This window comes from Propithecus coquereli, unplaced genomic scaffold (assembly GCF_000956105.1).
Source record: "Propithecus coquereli isolate 6110/MARCELLA unplaced genomic scaffold, Pcoq_1.0 Scaffold223, whole genome shotgun sequence".
NCBI lineage: Eukaryota > Metazoa > Chordata > Mammalia > Primates > Indriidae > Propithecus > Propithecus coquereli.
The window spans coordinates 4,988,653-5,003,108 of NW_012147523.1; the positions used below are offsets into that span (position 1 = coordinate 4,988,653).

The 14,456-nt window shown below is 45.0% G+C and overlaps 1 protein-coding gene across 1 annotated transcript in view; it reads left to right on the forward strand.

The window, feature by feature from the left end:
- CRYM (crystallin, mu) overlaps positions 1-13,510 on the forward strand; it is an 18,709-nt gene extending 5,199 nt beyond the window's left edge. Inside the window, exons 4-8 of the mRNA XM_012645024.1 lie at positions 4,334-4,435; positions 6,164-6,347; positions 10,022-10,143; positions 11,274-11,358; positions 13,172-13,510. Of these exons, the coding sequence (XP_012500478.1) occupies positions 4,334-4,435; positions 6,164-6,347; positions 10,022-10,143; positions 11,274-11,358; positions 13,172-13,236 (558 nt within the window). The 3' untranslated portion in view covers positions 13,237-13,510. The remainder of the gene's footprint in view (positions 1-4,333; positions 4,436-6,163; positions 6,348-10,021; positions 10,144-11,273; positions 11,359-13,171) is intronic.
- The last annotated feature ends 946 nt before the right edge of the window (positions 13,511-14,456 follow it).

Genomic DNA, 14,456 nt, shown 5'->3' on the forward strand with positions numbered 1-14,456 from the left:
TTTTCACTTAAGACTTCGCTTTTAAGGTTATGCTAAAGCCACATAGTATGTTGGAAAGATGAAAATAAAGAGGAATGGAGAGTCTTGGAGGGGGTGGGAGAGGGTGGGTCATCTTGAATTGTCCAGAAAAGACCTCACTGAGAAGGTGACATCTGAGTAAAACTGAAAGTGGCGAGTGAGCGAGCCATGCAAAAATGTGGAGGAGTCCTCCAGGCAGAAGAAACAGCAAGTAGTGGGGGTGACGATGTTCCTAAGCAGTGTTGAGGCATCCTACAAGAAAAACAGTATTTTTAGAGGTTAAAGTTAAGAAGAGGCTTACAAAACAGGCTTCCATGGGAACATTTGGAGTCTGGAATCTTTCACATTAAACGGAGAAGCACAGGTCTTGGAACGCTGATTTTCCTAAGCATAAAGTAAACGTGGTAATCCAGGGAAAGGTTGGAACAGCAAAGACCAGGTGTTCAGATTGTATGTTAAGGTTTTGTAGATACATGATGGGGAGGGAAGAATGTGAGGATTAATCTGGTAATTGTATAGGGTGTAGATTACATAACCCACCTTGTTGAACTGGTTTTTCATTATATCCAGAGCCGACTCAGAGAGAAATCATCAAGGGACATTTTGCTATGCTTGCTAGTACTTTAGGAACAGAATGAGTCTTATAATATTACCTGTCATCTGTAAAGGACTTTGGTGTTCTTCAAAATCATTTCCAACCCATTGCCTGGACTTTGAGTTTCTTTTCTTTTCTTTTTTTTTTTTTATTTCAGCATGTTATGGGGGTACAGATGATTAGGTTACATATGATGTCCTTGCCCCCCTTTCCCCCCAAGTCCGAGCTTCAAGTGTGTCCATCCCCCAGGAGGTGCGCATCGCACTCATTGTTTGTGCATATGCCCATCCCCTCCTCCCCCCTCCCCCTGCCCAACATCCAATAAATGTTATTCTTATATGTGCACTTAAGTGTTGATCAGTGAAACCAATTTGATGATGAGTAGATGTGGTGCTTGTTTTTCCATTCTTGGGATACCTCGCTTAGTAGAATGTGTTCCAGCGCTTTCCAGGAGAATACAAGAGGTGCTATATCTCCGTTATTTCTTAAAGCTGAATAAGTACTCCATGGTATACATATACCACATTTTATTAATCCACTCATGTATTGATGGACACTTGGGTTGTTTCCATATCTTTGCAATTGTGAATTGTGCTGCTATGAACATTCGAGTGCAGGTGTCTTTTTCATAGAGAGACTTTTGTTCTTTTGGGTAGATGCCCAGTAATGGGATTGCTGGATCAAATGGTAATTCTACTTGTATCTCTTTAAGGTATCTCCATATTGCTTTCCACAGAGGTTGCAAGGACTTTGAGTTTCTGTGAGGAAGGCAGAGCAAGTATTATTGGCTTCATTTTACAAAAATGAAATGGAAACTAGGGTTTCCCGAAGCCAAACAACCAGGTACCTGCAGGTTCTTCCGAGGCTCTGTGGTCTTCTTGTCCCAGAGCAGTAGTTTCCAACACAAACTGTGCAGCAGCATCTGCTGCATTTGAATTTTTTAATTCAAATTCCCAGAACTACTGAATCAAAATCACTGAGAGTGAGGCCCAGAAAACTAGCCTTAAAAAAAAAAAATAGCCCATAGTTGATTCTGATGATAACCCAGTTAGGAAACGACACTGCTGAAGACCTAGCCTTCAGTAACACTGTGCTTTGTTGCATTACTAAAAATCTGTACTCCCACAAGAGTTGAGAAACCTTGGGTTGACACTTCAAAGTGAAGGCCGAAACTTCACGGCTTTATCTCCAGCGGCTTGGACGGGCTATTTCAATAAGGAACAAAGGGTCTATTTTGCTTTTTGCCTTAATGAGAGTAGACTATTTTCTTGTCTACCACTTCTCTTTCATTTAGGGCTTTTGGGGGGAGGATGAGAAGTATAGGAAGCTCTGGGGCCCGATGGACACAATAACTTCTTTGTATTCGGGTTTCACGTGACCTTAGTTGAGGATTTTGATGTGCTTTCTCAAGGTGACAGTATGTATCAGGCTGTATCCCTGGCAAGCATTTATTCAACAAATATTTGAGTGTCCACCAGGTTCCAAGGCCCTGTGCTCAGCACGAAGCAAAGAATCGGGAGCAAACCAGACAACAGTGTTGTCGTCTTGGAGCAGGATCCAGTGGCAGAGACAAGATAGTAATCCAAAGATCACACCAATAAATGTGAAACTACGACCCTGACTAGTGCTATGAGAGTGTAAAACGGGGACTCTTAATCTAACCGGTGGAGTTCGGGAAGGCTTTTCCTATTTAAGGGATATTGGAGCTGAGATTTGTAGGATAATAAGAGTTACTCATGAGAGGCAGGGGGGAAAGCATTCTAGGCAGAGGAAAAAACCTGTGGTTGCAGAAAGCACGTGTGCTGGGAAAAAGCAAGGAGGCAGTTGGAAGAGGGGAAGTGCAAGGGAGCATGGCATGAGAGGGGGCTGGAGAGATGGGAGGGCCAGACCTACAGTGCAAGGTTTTGACAAAGGCAAATGAAACAGACTTTCAAACTCCTGTTCAAATGAGAAACCTAGCAGATTCATTCATATGCATGTTTTTAATTACCTGCATGCTTATGGGAAAAGACTGAAGTGCCACTAATCTTACTATGATTTAATAAATCTTGTAAACATTTATACCATTTAAGAAAAGAGATGTCAATTATTACCAGGGCAACAAATTATCAAGTAAGGCAAGCAATCAGAATGATAGATTTAGTTCTGGAGGTTGAAGGTTACTTTTACAGGACACTGTAACAATTTCTGACTCTCAAGTACACTTGCAAGAATAGATTCCTATGAACTGAAAACTGAAAAAAACGGTAACAGTTAAGGAACAATCAACCAATTATTCTTATCGGACAGGAGCGTAATATTGCTAGTCTTGTGCATACTGTCATTTTGAAACCTTTTTAAATCATACTCTTTGAACTATATTCTACGGCACAGGATGGTCTCTCTCCTTCTGTAGCTGCAAGAGACGTGATTAACTCATGATATTTCAGAGACATCTTTTTGCTAGTAATTAATAGTTAAGAAAACTTTTCACTTAAGACTTCGCTTTTAAGGTTATGCTCCAGAATTTCAATAAGTAGCATTGTAAAAAGGAACAGACCCAAGGAGCTCAAATTTTATCAAATGAAATAGAGAAAAGGTAGAAGAGAGTCTTATTTAACACTATGGTGTGAGGGGCAAGTGGTGTCTTTCCTCTATGCCAGTAATTCTCAACTAAGCATGATTTTGCCACCTGCCCAAGAGATACTTAGCAATATTTGGAGATATTTTCGTTGTCACAACTGGGGGTTGGGGGAGGAGGTGGGAAGTGCTACAGGCATCTAAGGGGTAGAGATCAGGGACGCTGTTAAGCATCCTATAATGCACAGGACAGCTCCCCTTCCCAACAAAGAATTATCTGGCCCAAACGTCAGTAGTGCCGAGGTTGAGAAACGCAGAGCTGCTTCTCGTAAATCAGAGTGGGCATATACCAATCCTATGCAAATAAGACTGCCTCTGTCCTCATTGGGCTTAAAGACCAATACAGGAAATTAGATCTATAAACAAATAAGTGCTGTGGTATGGTGCATTCTACCAAGGAGGTCAGAAAGACTTCAGTGGGGCGGCGACACTTGATATGAGTTGACCACAGAAGCCTACTCTCCAACACAGACACGCATACACCCTCAGGAGGTGCCACAAACGCCAGCTCTACATTCATCTTTAAAGGAAGATAGAGGCTGCGAAAGGATCCACAAAGACTGGGCCCAGCACGTACAGCTGAGAACCCAGGCAAGCAGGGCTCATGGGTTCCAGGTAGCTGTTAGAAGTAGCTCTGGGCTCTGAGACGTGGGGGTTGCTTAGCTCATAGCTGAGGTGGGCTGGCGCAGGAGAAAGGACATGGACTTTGGAGTGTGGAAGATGTGGCTTTGGAGCCGTGCTGTGCCCTTGCATTGCTGTAGGACTGAGCAAGTTACTTAACCTCTCTGGACCTCAATCTCCCCATCTTGAAGAGGAAAATAACAATACAAATCTCTAGCTCCTAGGGCCATTGTCTGGACCAAATGAGATCATGCAGGTAAAGCATTGGCATATATTAGGTGCTCAATGAAGCCTCCTTCCTTCCCCTCCTAACTCTACAGTGGGGAAAATGAAACACAGAATGACGTTTCCTTGATTGCCCACTAGCTACTGAGGGAGCCAATGATGGAGAGAAAGTCACCTGATATTCAAACTATATTTGGTTCTTACCCAGCTGCTGGTGTCTACCTTAACCTTTTCCACCTCATTTTTCTCGAATAGTTCTTGAAACCCCCCAGCAGTGAAGTGTTGTGCATCCTTGGGGCTGGGGTCCAGGCCTACAGCCATTATGAGATCTTCGCAGAGCAGTTCTCCTTTAAGGAGGTAAGTGCAGGGGCAGGGCTGGGCAGAGAAGAGGGAAGGGAGCCAGTGACCTCTGTCTGTACTTCTTCACTGCACCACGGGTTATTCTGAAATAATTAGGTTGTGAGTCTGGTCTAGACCATTATTTCACCTTAATGACTTCCCCAGAAGCCCCAGTCAAGGTGATGTCAGGGGAAGAGTGAGGAGATCGGATCACCTCTTTCCAGATTCTCAGGTCACAGGGCGTATGCTGGAGGATTCTGGGAGCCTATGCAGTTAGTTAAAGAATTCTATTATGTCCATTGTATACATTCAGTTGTCCTTTTAGCACCTATGTTTTTCTTAGTAGAAACTGGGAGTTTTTAAGTAGTCAAGGTTATGGATCAAGGAACTGGGGGCGAGGCCTAGAGACCAGGAGGCCACAGCAGCCTGGTTTTGCAGTCTACACACTGGTCCACCTTTTCTCTGTCATGGCTCATGCTTCCTCCTGGGAATGTTCGATGCTATTTTTACTTTATTAATATTTTATGTATGCATATGAGAGGGGTGGAATAGATTCAAAGTATGATTTTTTATGATAAAAATAATACCTCTGCATTGGGAAATACAGACTATAAGGAAGAAAATAAAAGAAAAAAATGCCCTTTTATCTGTTTTTAAAGACAAGCAGTGAATATGTCCCATTCTTCTCTCATCAGCTTTTTATAACACAGTTTTAATCATGTTAGATACGCACAGTTGTATATCCTGTCTTCTCACGGAATGTCATGTTCTAACATCATCGCTTTGCCAGATTATCTAAGTTTTGCATATTATTTGCATAGTTTTCCATCAAGAAGGACAACGTGATTAAACCATTCATTTATGACTGGGCAAAATGTATCGTTTTTCATCTTGGTTGACGATCTTACTGAGACATAGAGTTTATTTCTATATTTGTTATGTTTTATTATAAGAGATTCTTTAGGCCTTATTTTCAATTGAAGCCTGGCAAACCCCTGGCCCAAACATAGAAGCCTGTTAAGCAAGCCAGCAAGTCCCCAGTTCCTGGTGAGGCCAGTGACACCCTACTCCCATCCCGCCCCAGCATCCCCCAGGATTCCAACTGTAGCTACCACTCTTGGCCTTGTCATTGGCTGCACCATTCACCTTCAGACCCTTCTGATCTTTAATTTCCTGCTTACTCTTTAGAGACCAAGTTACTCCATGCAAAGCACCACTATAAGTAATCATTTTTATGAATCTCACACCTGGTTCAATTCCTTTACAAGGTTTCAAACATAAAGTATGACTTTGACACCCACCTTGCCCAGTTATTCCCATTTTACAGATGTGAAAACTAAGGTTAAATGAGATAAAGTACTATTAGTAAGTGACAGTCAGGATTGGTTCCAAGTCTACCTGGCTCCATAACTTGCTCTGCTAATCATTACACTACATAATAGCTATTAAGCTATTTAGTAACTATTAAGCTATTTAGACTGTGTGTCCTGGCTTAGAACTGAAAAACTTCCAGCCTTCTTTAAAGGGGAAAGTGGTAGATAAAGCTCATTTTCAAACATCTGGCCAACTATCTGTCCCAGCTAATGCTGTACCCTTGATCAAATGTCCATTCACCCTAGGGAATGATTTAAGTAACCACAGCCCCAGTCCCAGAGTGGTTCAACTTTCCCTTAGCATCCCTAGGTTTGGTGTAACATAAGCAGCCAAAAAATGGCACTAATGTCCCTCTTGTTACCCCCAATGAAGGTGAGGATATGGAACCGCACCAGAGGAAATGCAGAGAAGTTTGCAGACACAGTGCAAGGGGAGGTACGGGTCTGTTCATCGGTCCAGGAGGCTGTGACAGGTGCAGATGTGATCATCACAGTCACCATGGCAACAGAGCCCATTTTGTTTGGTGAATGGGTAAAGCCAGGGGCTCACATCAATGGTAAGTAGAGTCGCTCCACGAGCCATGGCTAGGTGGTAGCCAGATTCCTCCCCAGACCGGACCAAGGGGCTGTATCTGCAGAGCTGGCTTACTCATGATGCAGAATGCCCAAGGTTTGTAAGGGCTTTGGAAACATGTGAGCCCCAAAAGACTGTATTCACTCCCAAATATGAAAAGGAAATTACAAACCTGAAACTAACATCTACTTAATTAATTAATGTTCTATAAAATGTAACATTATGGCAAATGGTCAATCACAGCTCAATTCTTAAATGTGATGAGGTTTCAGTCCCAAAGACCAAATGAATCATTTGTTCTTAACAACACTTAGAATTATTAAAAAAACTTTTCGAAAAAAATTACAGTACAAGAGACACATCATGTGACATGTGGATGGTTTTTAGTATGTGTGATAGGATGAGGGGGAGGCGAGGGGACTCTAAACATAAGGGCGCCTGGGCTTCTGAAGCCCTTCAGATGGCTCTGTGGGTTATAGCAAAAGCTGATCTATATTTAATACTTACTATTGCAGGTGCTGTTCTAAATTCTTTTTATGTATTATGTTATTTAATCCTTACCTACCTTAGGAATTATTATTATAATATCATGACCCCCATTTTACAGGTGGGTAAAGCAAGACATGGAGAGATTAAGTAACTTTCCCAAAGTCAGGGGTTCTTAATGGCAGAGCTGGGATTTGAACTGAGGCAATCTACCCCCAGAGCCCAAGCTCTTAAATCATACTTGATAATATCTTCCAATAAGAAGACTGGATTCTGGTGAGCGGAACAGGCAAAGACTAGAGGATTCAAAGATGGTATCGATGTCTCGTGTTTTAGTGACAAGCACATGGAGTGGCTCAGGAGCTAAGAGCTCTGCAGGTGCAGACAAATGAACAGGCAAGTGCCAAGGAAAATGACTATGCATTCATTTATAAATGTTCACCAAATCTCTGCCACGTGCCTGGCACTGTTCTAGATACTGGGGCCGCCACAACAAACAAGGCACTCACGGTCACTGCTTTCTTGGTGGTTACATTCTAGTCAGGGGAGATAAACAGCAAACAAATAGACACATCGATGAACTAGATCTTCTGGCTAAAGATGAGTCCCGTGAGGGAAATAAGACGCTGTGTGTAGAGCCCGACAGTGGAAATAGAAGGTGAAAGTAGAGGGAGGTACTTTCAACAGAGTTATCTGAGTAGCTCTCTGAGGAGGTGATTTTGAACTGTGATCTGAATGATAAGAAAGAGCCAGCCATGCCAAGAGCTGAAGGAAAGGCATTGCAGGCAGAGGGATCAGCAAGTGCAAAGGCCCTGAGGTTGGTAGTGAACATGGCATTTAAGGAATGGGCCAACATAAATTGAAGGTCTCAGCCTGCATGGGGCTGGTGTTAGGATGTGGGTCCAGGGAGTGAGAGGTGACTTAGTTGGTAGGTAAGAGGTGGGTCAAGGCTGGCTTTATCGACAATAAGACCATTTCTGGAAGGACTTGGAAAATCAAGAGGAGCCAGCCCTTGGTGAAATGATTTCCCAAGGACACAGCCAAATCTTCAGTGACACTGACTTGATTTTTTCTTTTTTCTTTTCAGTTTAAAACACATTATCTCACAGTTTCTGTGGTTTGGGAGTCTGGGCCTGGGTTAGCTGGGTCTTCTGTCCAAATTGCACAAAGATGAAATCAGGTGTTATCCAGGCTGTAATCTCACCTGGTGCTCCGGGGCCTTCTTCCGCACTCACGTGGTTGTGGCAGGATCCAGTTCCTTACATTGTAGCATGGAAGCAGCCCATTCCCTTGGGGCTGTCTCAGCTCCCAGAAATGACCCATATTCCTTGTCTTGGGGACCCTCTGTCCTCAAGGTAGCAACAAAGACTCTCCCTCGTGTTGGATCCCCCTCACACTTTGAATCTCTTTCCAGGAAGGGCTGACTTGATTTTGAGTCAAAGCATCTCTCATGTTTCCCTGGCCTGGGCACAAAATTGCGTTGTGTGTTCACAGAGGCATCAAATATATTTAAGAAAAGTGTGTTACAAGTGCAGGCAAGGGGGAAACCCCAACAACAGATTTTTCTTAGTTTACAGCTGAGCTGAGGGGCACCCCAATCCCAACCGCCCCCACACTTCCTTCCTCCTGCCCCCAGGACCCCACTGCAACCGGTCTTCTGACCCTTACGCATTCTAGCCCCACTGCAGCCAGGCCAGCGCCCAGTCTGAGTCAGGCATCTCCCTTTGCTGCCTGGCCCACCTCCATCTGCCTGCGTGGCCTCACACAACCCTTTGAGAATTCGCCCTCTTCATGGGCAGCAGCTGTCTGGGGGAACAGTGCAGTGAGGAGGGGTGGCCTGAGAAACTGAGCATTTTCCTTACCAGCTTATGATTTATTTACGAGCCTCAGTAGCTAGGGCTTTTGTTCTATAGAACTCCCCACACAAACGACCTTCAAGATAGACATTTTTACACCACTCTCTTTGGAAAGTAGAGCAAGGGAGAACAGCAGGAGAGGGGGAAAAGGAGAGAAAACTGGACGGCGGTACAAGAAGGCATATAAATGCTGCCTTATATTTGTATAAGGCTTTAGAGCAGTTTTCAAAGACTTGCTGGCCATGGGCCGGTTCCAGCCAGCAGACGTGTTTTGTTTGGAATACAGAGTGATCTAAAGATCAAGGAATAACATATGCAAATAGATTTCCTGCTTCTTTTTTTTTTTTAAAAAAATGGGAATATCTGGTAACAATGGACCTGCATTCACACACATGGCAACAATTAGCTGGAACTGAATGATGACTGTCCCCTTTGGAAGGGCCTGCTTGCTTCAAATCCAGCCGCGCTGAGCAGCTTTGCTCCTTTTCATCACCTGTGTGGCCCTGCAGGCATTTGGTTGCAGCCTCTGCAGTGTCCTGTGTCCCAGTGCCAGGAGGCATGACGCCTTAGATTTGGTCATTCTGGTCCTGGACCCTGTAGAGGATGTGACAGCTCAGGGCCAGGTTGGCGCCAGTTTGCTTTTTATTGGGGCTTCTGATGACCCTAACACTGGGCTCTTCATCATGAGTTAAGAGAGAAGTGGCTGGGTTTAAGGAATGAGAATGATTAAAGAGCAAGTTGACAGAAGGAAAGAAGTGTGGGGTATGAACAAGCTCCAAGTGACACCTCTGTGTCAGGTTTTTTGCGAGGAAGTTGCTGCTCTCGATAAGCGAAGAGCTATGCTTGCTTCGGCAGCACATACACTAGCAATTGGAACAATGAGCAAAGAGGCAGGAAAGCCATGGTGCTCTCTCAGACCTAGATTCGCTTATCACACACGTAACCCAGGCCAGGACCTTCGCTTCTCTGAGCCTCAGTTTGTGCCTCTGTTGAATGGGAATCAGACATTGAAGCGTATTTGGGAGGACCATAAATATTATGTGTAAAACAGCCCACAGATAGTGGACACCCAATAAATGAATGCTAAGTCATCTCGAAATCTTTCAGGAATGAGGCAGGGTATGCAATGGAAAGGAAGACAATTCTTAGTAAGTATTTAGCCTTACTGATTGGGAGGGACTTGGCCTGGGGAATAAGGAGGTGTCCCGAATTTGAGTGTTCCCACGTTCCTTTGTTCACCTGTCTCCCATGCCTTGGCCCTTAACTATCCCTCAGGACTGCTTCTGGGCTTAGGGTCTGTTTTGCTGTCTCTTAGCCATTGGAGCCAGCAGACCCGACTGGAGGGAGCTGGATGATGAGCTCATGAAGCAAGCCGTGCTGTACGTGGATTCCCGGGAGGCTGCCCTGAAGGAGTCTGGAGATGTCCTGCTGTCAGGAGTGAGCCTGTCTGTCCTCGCCTGGATCCCAGGGTTCTAGTAGCTTTCTGCTCCAGACCTCATTCACCCCACTTCCTCATGGGGAAGGAGCTTCTGAACATCTTGCAACCCTTTTCAATCCCATTCCAGAATAATATGACCATTATGATGATGACATGTTTTTCTATCTCCTTTGCCTTGAGGGAGAAGCTTGATGGATTTTTCCAGTGGGCTGTCTTGTAATGCAGTGGGATTGGGAGATGGATGGGAGCCTGTTTTAGCCTGGAAATTGTCCCGATATGGCCAGCACAATAGGACTGTGGTTAGCCACCTCTGGCCTTCTTTTTCTGTTGTAATCAGGGCATAGAAGCAAGGAGGGGGCTGCTAAAATGCGTGTTTAAATAAAAACACGTCTACTTCCTCACTGGCATAGTGATCTAGCACTGCAGTCCCCGATCGCCAGGCTGTGGACTGGCACCAGTTTGTGGCCTGTTAGGAACCGGGCCGCACAGCAGGAGGTGAGTGGGCGAGTAAGGGAAGCTTCCTCTGTATTTACAACCACTTCCCGTCGCTCACATCACCACATAAGCTCCGCCTCCTGTCAGATCAGTGGAGGCATTAGATTCTCATAGGAGCACGAACCCCACTGTAAACTGTGCATGGGAGGGATCTAGGTTGTGAGCTCCTTATGAGAATCCAATGTCTGATGATCTGAGGTGGAGCTGAGGCGGTGATGCTAGCACTGGGGAGTGGCTGCAAATACAGATTATCATTAGCAGAGAGGTTTGACTGCACAATAAATGTAATGTGCTTGAATCATCCTGAAACCATCCCCTTCCCTCCTCTAGTCCGTGGAAAAATTATCTTCCATGAAACTGGTCCCTGGTGCCAAAAGAGTTGGGGACTGCTGATCTAGCAGGACGGCGCTCCAGACACCAACTTGGATCTCTGCATTCATGGCATCGCAAAGGCAGATGCTACCCAGAAAGGATTTCAGGGGGTGGCATCCTCCCTGATATCATCTGGTTTCCAAATGATCTTTTTATTAAGTTTATCCCTCATTCAGTTCAGGGACACTTTGTGCTGGCTTCAGAGGCCAACCCTGAGCAGACTTTAGCTTCATGCCTGGGTCAGCGTATGTCTGTTTCACAGGCCGAGATCTTCGCTGAGCTGGGAGAAGTGGTGAAGGGAGTGAAGCCAGCCCACTGCGAAAAGACCACGGTGTTCAAGTCCTTGGGTAAGATCCAGTGCTCCCTGGGCACAAATCCAACCGGAGCATGAGGCAGGTTCACCCACTGGTGGAAAGAGGAATAAGTCACTAAGCTCTGTAGCTGAATCATTGTGAAATCCATCATTCGGGTCAATTATTTATGTCTTAGTGTAGCGGTTAAGCCCATGAACTCTGAAACTGAGCAGTCTGGGGTTGGAGTCCCTTCTCTGCCACTCACCGGATGAGTGTCCTTGGGCAAATGATCTGACCTCTGTGAGCCAGTTTCCTCCACACCTGTGTCCTTGAGTTGTGAGTATTAAGTGTGACGTGTGTGTAAAAGGAATCATTTAGACGTAGATCTCAATGAAACTCAGAAGAAGATATCCTTCAGAGGTGGGGGCAAGGGACAAAGATGTTAAAAGACAGGGACATTAAGGGAAATGGCAGAGAGATCCAACTCGAAAGAGATTCAGACAGGAAGTACATCCGGAGATGTCTTTGTTCTCTCCTTCCCTGTTTCCCTCACCTGCTGCTTTGAGGCGGGCTTCCGTGGGGAGCCCCATACCTCCTGGGTTGTATGGGGTACCTTGTAGAGGGTAGAAACCCAACAAAGGGAGGGCTCTCCCAGGGTTGGGTCTGCCCCTGGGCCCAGCTCTCCCACTCCACCAGATTTAAGGAAACAGAAGTACTTGGGAAGAGAGCTGATGTTCCGCTGATACACCTAAATATTGAAACACTGCCACCTGGTTGCTAAGTAGTTGCTACCCTGAACCCCTCAAGAGTACCCTCTGTTGCTCTCAAGACCTTCTACACTTCTTCACGATCAAGCAATGAAAGCGTTAATGCCTGGCAGAACATTGAGAGGGCTCTGGCCACTCAGTGCTCATGCCATCGGTTGGCTTCCATGCTTTGCTGGTGGTTAAATATTTTTAAAATCTCTCATGCTCTGGAAGACAGGCAAAGGCAACATAAACTTTATCCAGAGACTGGTTCAGAGACATCACACTGATCCAGTTGTGTCTGAATGTTTCGGAGTTCATAGCAGATCAGAGGTCAACCAGCCTTACCTTAAGGAGCCAAAACACTGCAGCAACCTGCTCTGCCCTTTCGAGCAGTTCCTGTTTTCTCACTTTTGAGGATTGGTTTGTTGGCACATCCCTTCATCTGATATAACAGATGCCTATGAAGCGCCTATTACGTCTCTGTGCCGGGTGCAGGGGTTAAGGTCTATATCCAAATCCACAAGACAAAGGGGAGATGCTGAAGGATACGGGGTTTGAACTGGACCAGGGGTCAGCAAAGTCCAGCCTGTGGGCCGAACCCGGGGCCCACTGCTAGAAATGCGTGGCCCGTGAGCCAGAAATGGTCTTTATGTTTTCAAACGAAAGAATAATATTTTATGACACATGAAAATGACATGAAATTCAAACTTCAGTGCCTATAAATAAAGTGTTCCTGGATCACAGTCAGGCTCATTTCTTTTACCTACTGCTTATGGGTACTCTTCTACTCCAAAGGCAGAATTGAATAATTGTGACAGAGACCACGTGGCCCACAAAGCCTGAAATATTTACTGTCTGACCCTTTACAGAAAGTTTTTTGAACCCTTAACTAGACCTTGAAGGATACAAAATTCGTTTGGGGGGCATTTCTTGCTTAGTATCACGTTCCCTGCCTTGATGTGCCCTCCAAGCCTGAGCTCACCTCTGGGGACCAGCCCCCATTATCCTGCCCGGGCATCAGCACAGACACGCATCAGAAAACTGCCAGCCACGGGGCCTGGGTGGCTTCAGGGAGACTAATTCTGACAAAAGGTGAACCAAATTTCTGTCCATTCCAGGAATGGCAATAGAAGATACGGTTGCCGCCAAACTAGTGTATGATGCCTGGTCATCTGGCAAATGAAACAGAGGAGCTTTGTGTTGAGACGGATGCTACAGCTCAAGGATGCTGCCACTGGTTATTTCATAGTTTCTAGATCAAATGAAGGAATCCAGTCCCTGACAAACTATAGTTTTGTGCTTGTCATGTTTTACCTTCAACACTGAGATTCCCCATTCACATTTGTAGTCAGAAAGCAGAACCAAACTAGGTAACCATTTCTTCTGTTATACCAGTAACATTTCTTTCCCTTGTATGGCACTACCTTTTGTATTTCCCCGAAATAAAGCATTTTCAATTCGGCAGTGTTTGCTTTGGTAACCTCTATTCCCCATGGCAAGGAAAGTTGAGAGGGATCAAGTACTTCGCTTTGCTCCCTGGGGGAACTCCGATGACTATAATGAAATTTCTTTTCTATTATTTTAATTGAGATACAATTCACACACGAGATTCACTATTTAAAAGTGTACAGTTCAGTGGGGTTTTTAGTGTCTGCAGAGTTGTGCAACCATCACCACCATCTAATTCCTGGACATTTTCATTACCCCAAAAAGAGATCTGGTGCTCACTGGCAGTCACTACCCATTTGCCCCTCTTCCCAGGCCCTGGGAACTACTGTTTTCTGTCTCTATGGATTTGCTTCTTCTGGACATTTCTTATAAATGGAATTATATAATATGTAGCCTTTTGTGTCTGACTTCTTATAACTAAAATTTAAAGGAACAGTGGGTTTCTATATATAGGTCAGGACTCCTTTGGTCACAAATGGTGGAGACCACAACTCAAACTACCTTAAGCTGCATGAGCAGGGAATGGAATCTATTGGCTCTTATAATTAAGGAGTACACAGGTACCTGGTTTCAGGTGCAGCTGTATCCAGGGGCTCCAAGTGTCATCAGGACCCAGTCTGGTTCTCTCTGTCCCTTGGTCCTGTTTTCTTCAGCGTTGGCTCCATTATATCAAGCAAGTTCTCCCTTTGTCATGGCAGGACACTTGCCAGCAGCTCCTGAATTATGTCCTCTTAAGCGACCCTGGCATAAATAAAGATTTTCTCCTGTCACAATTAAACATCTCAGAACTGAGATCACGTGCCCATTCCTGAGCCTAACCTCATGGCTGAAAGAAATGGAATACTCTGTTTGGCCAGGCTTGGGCCATGTGCCTATCCCTGAATCACCACACTGTCCAGGGGGATCTGATGCCCACCCTTGAAGTCAGGAGTGAAATCAGCTCATCTGACCACA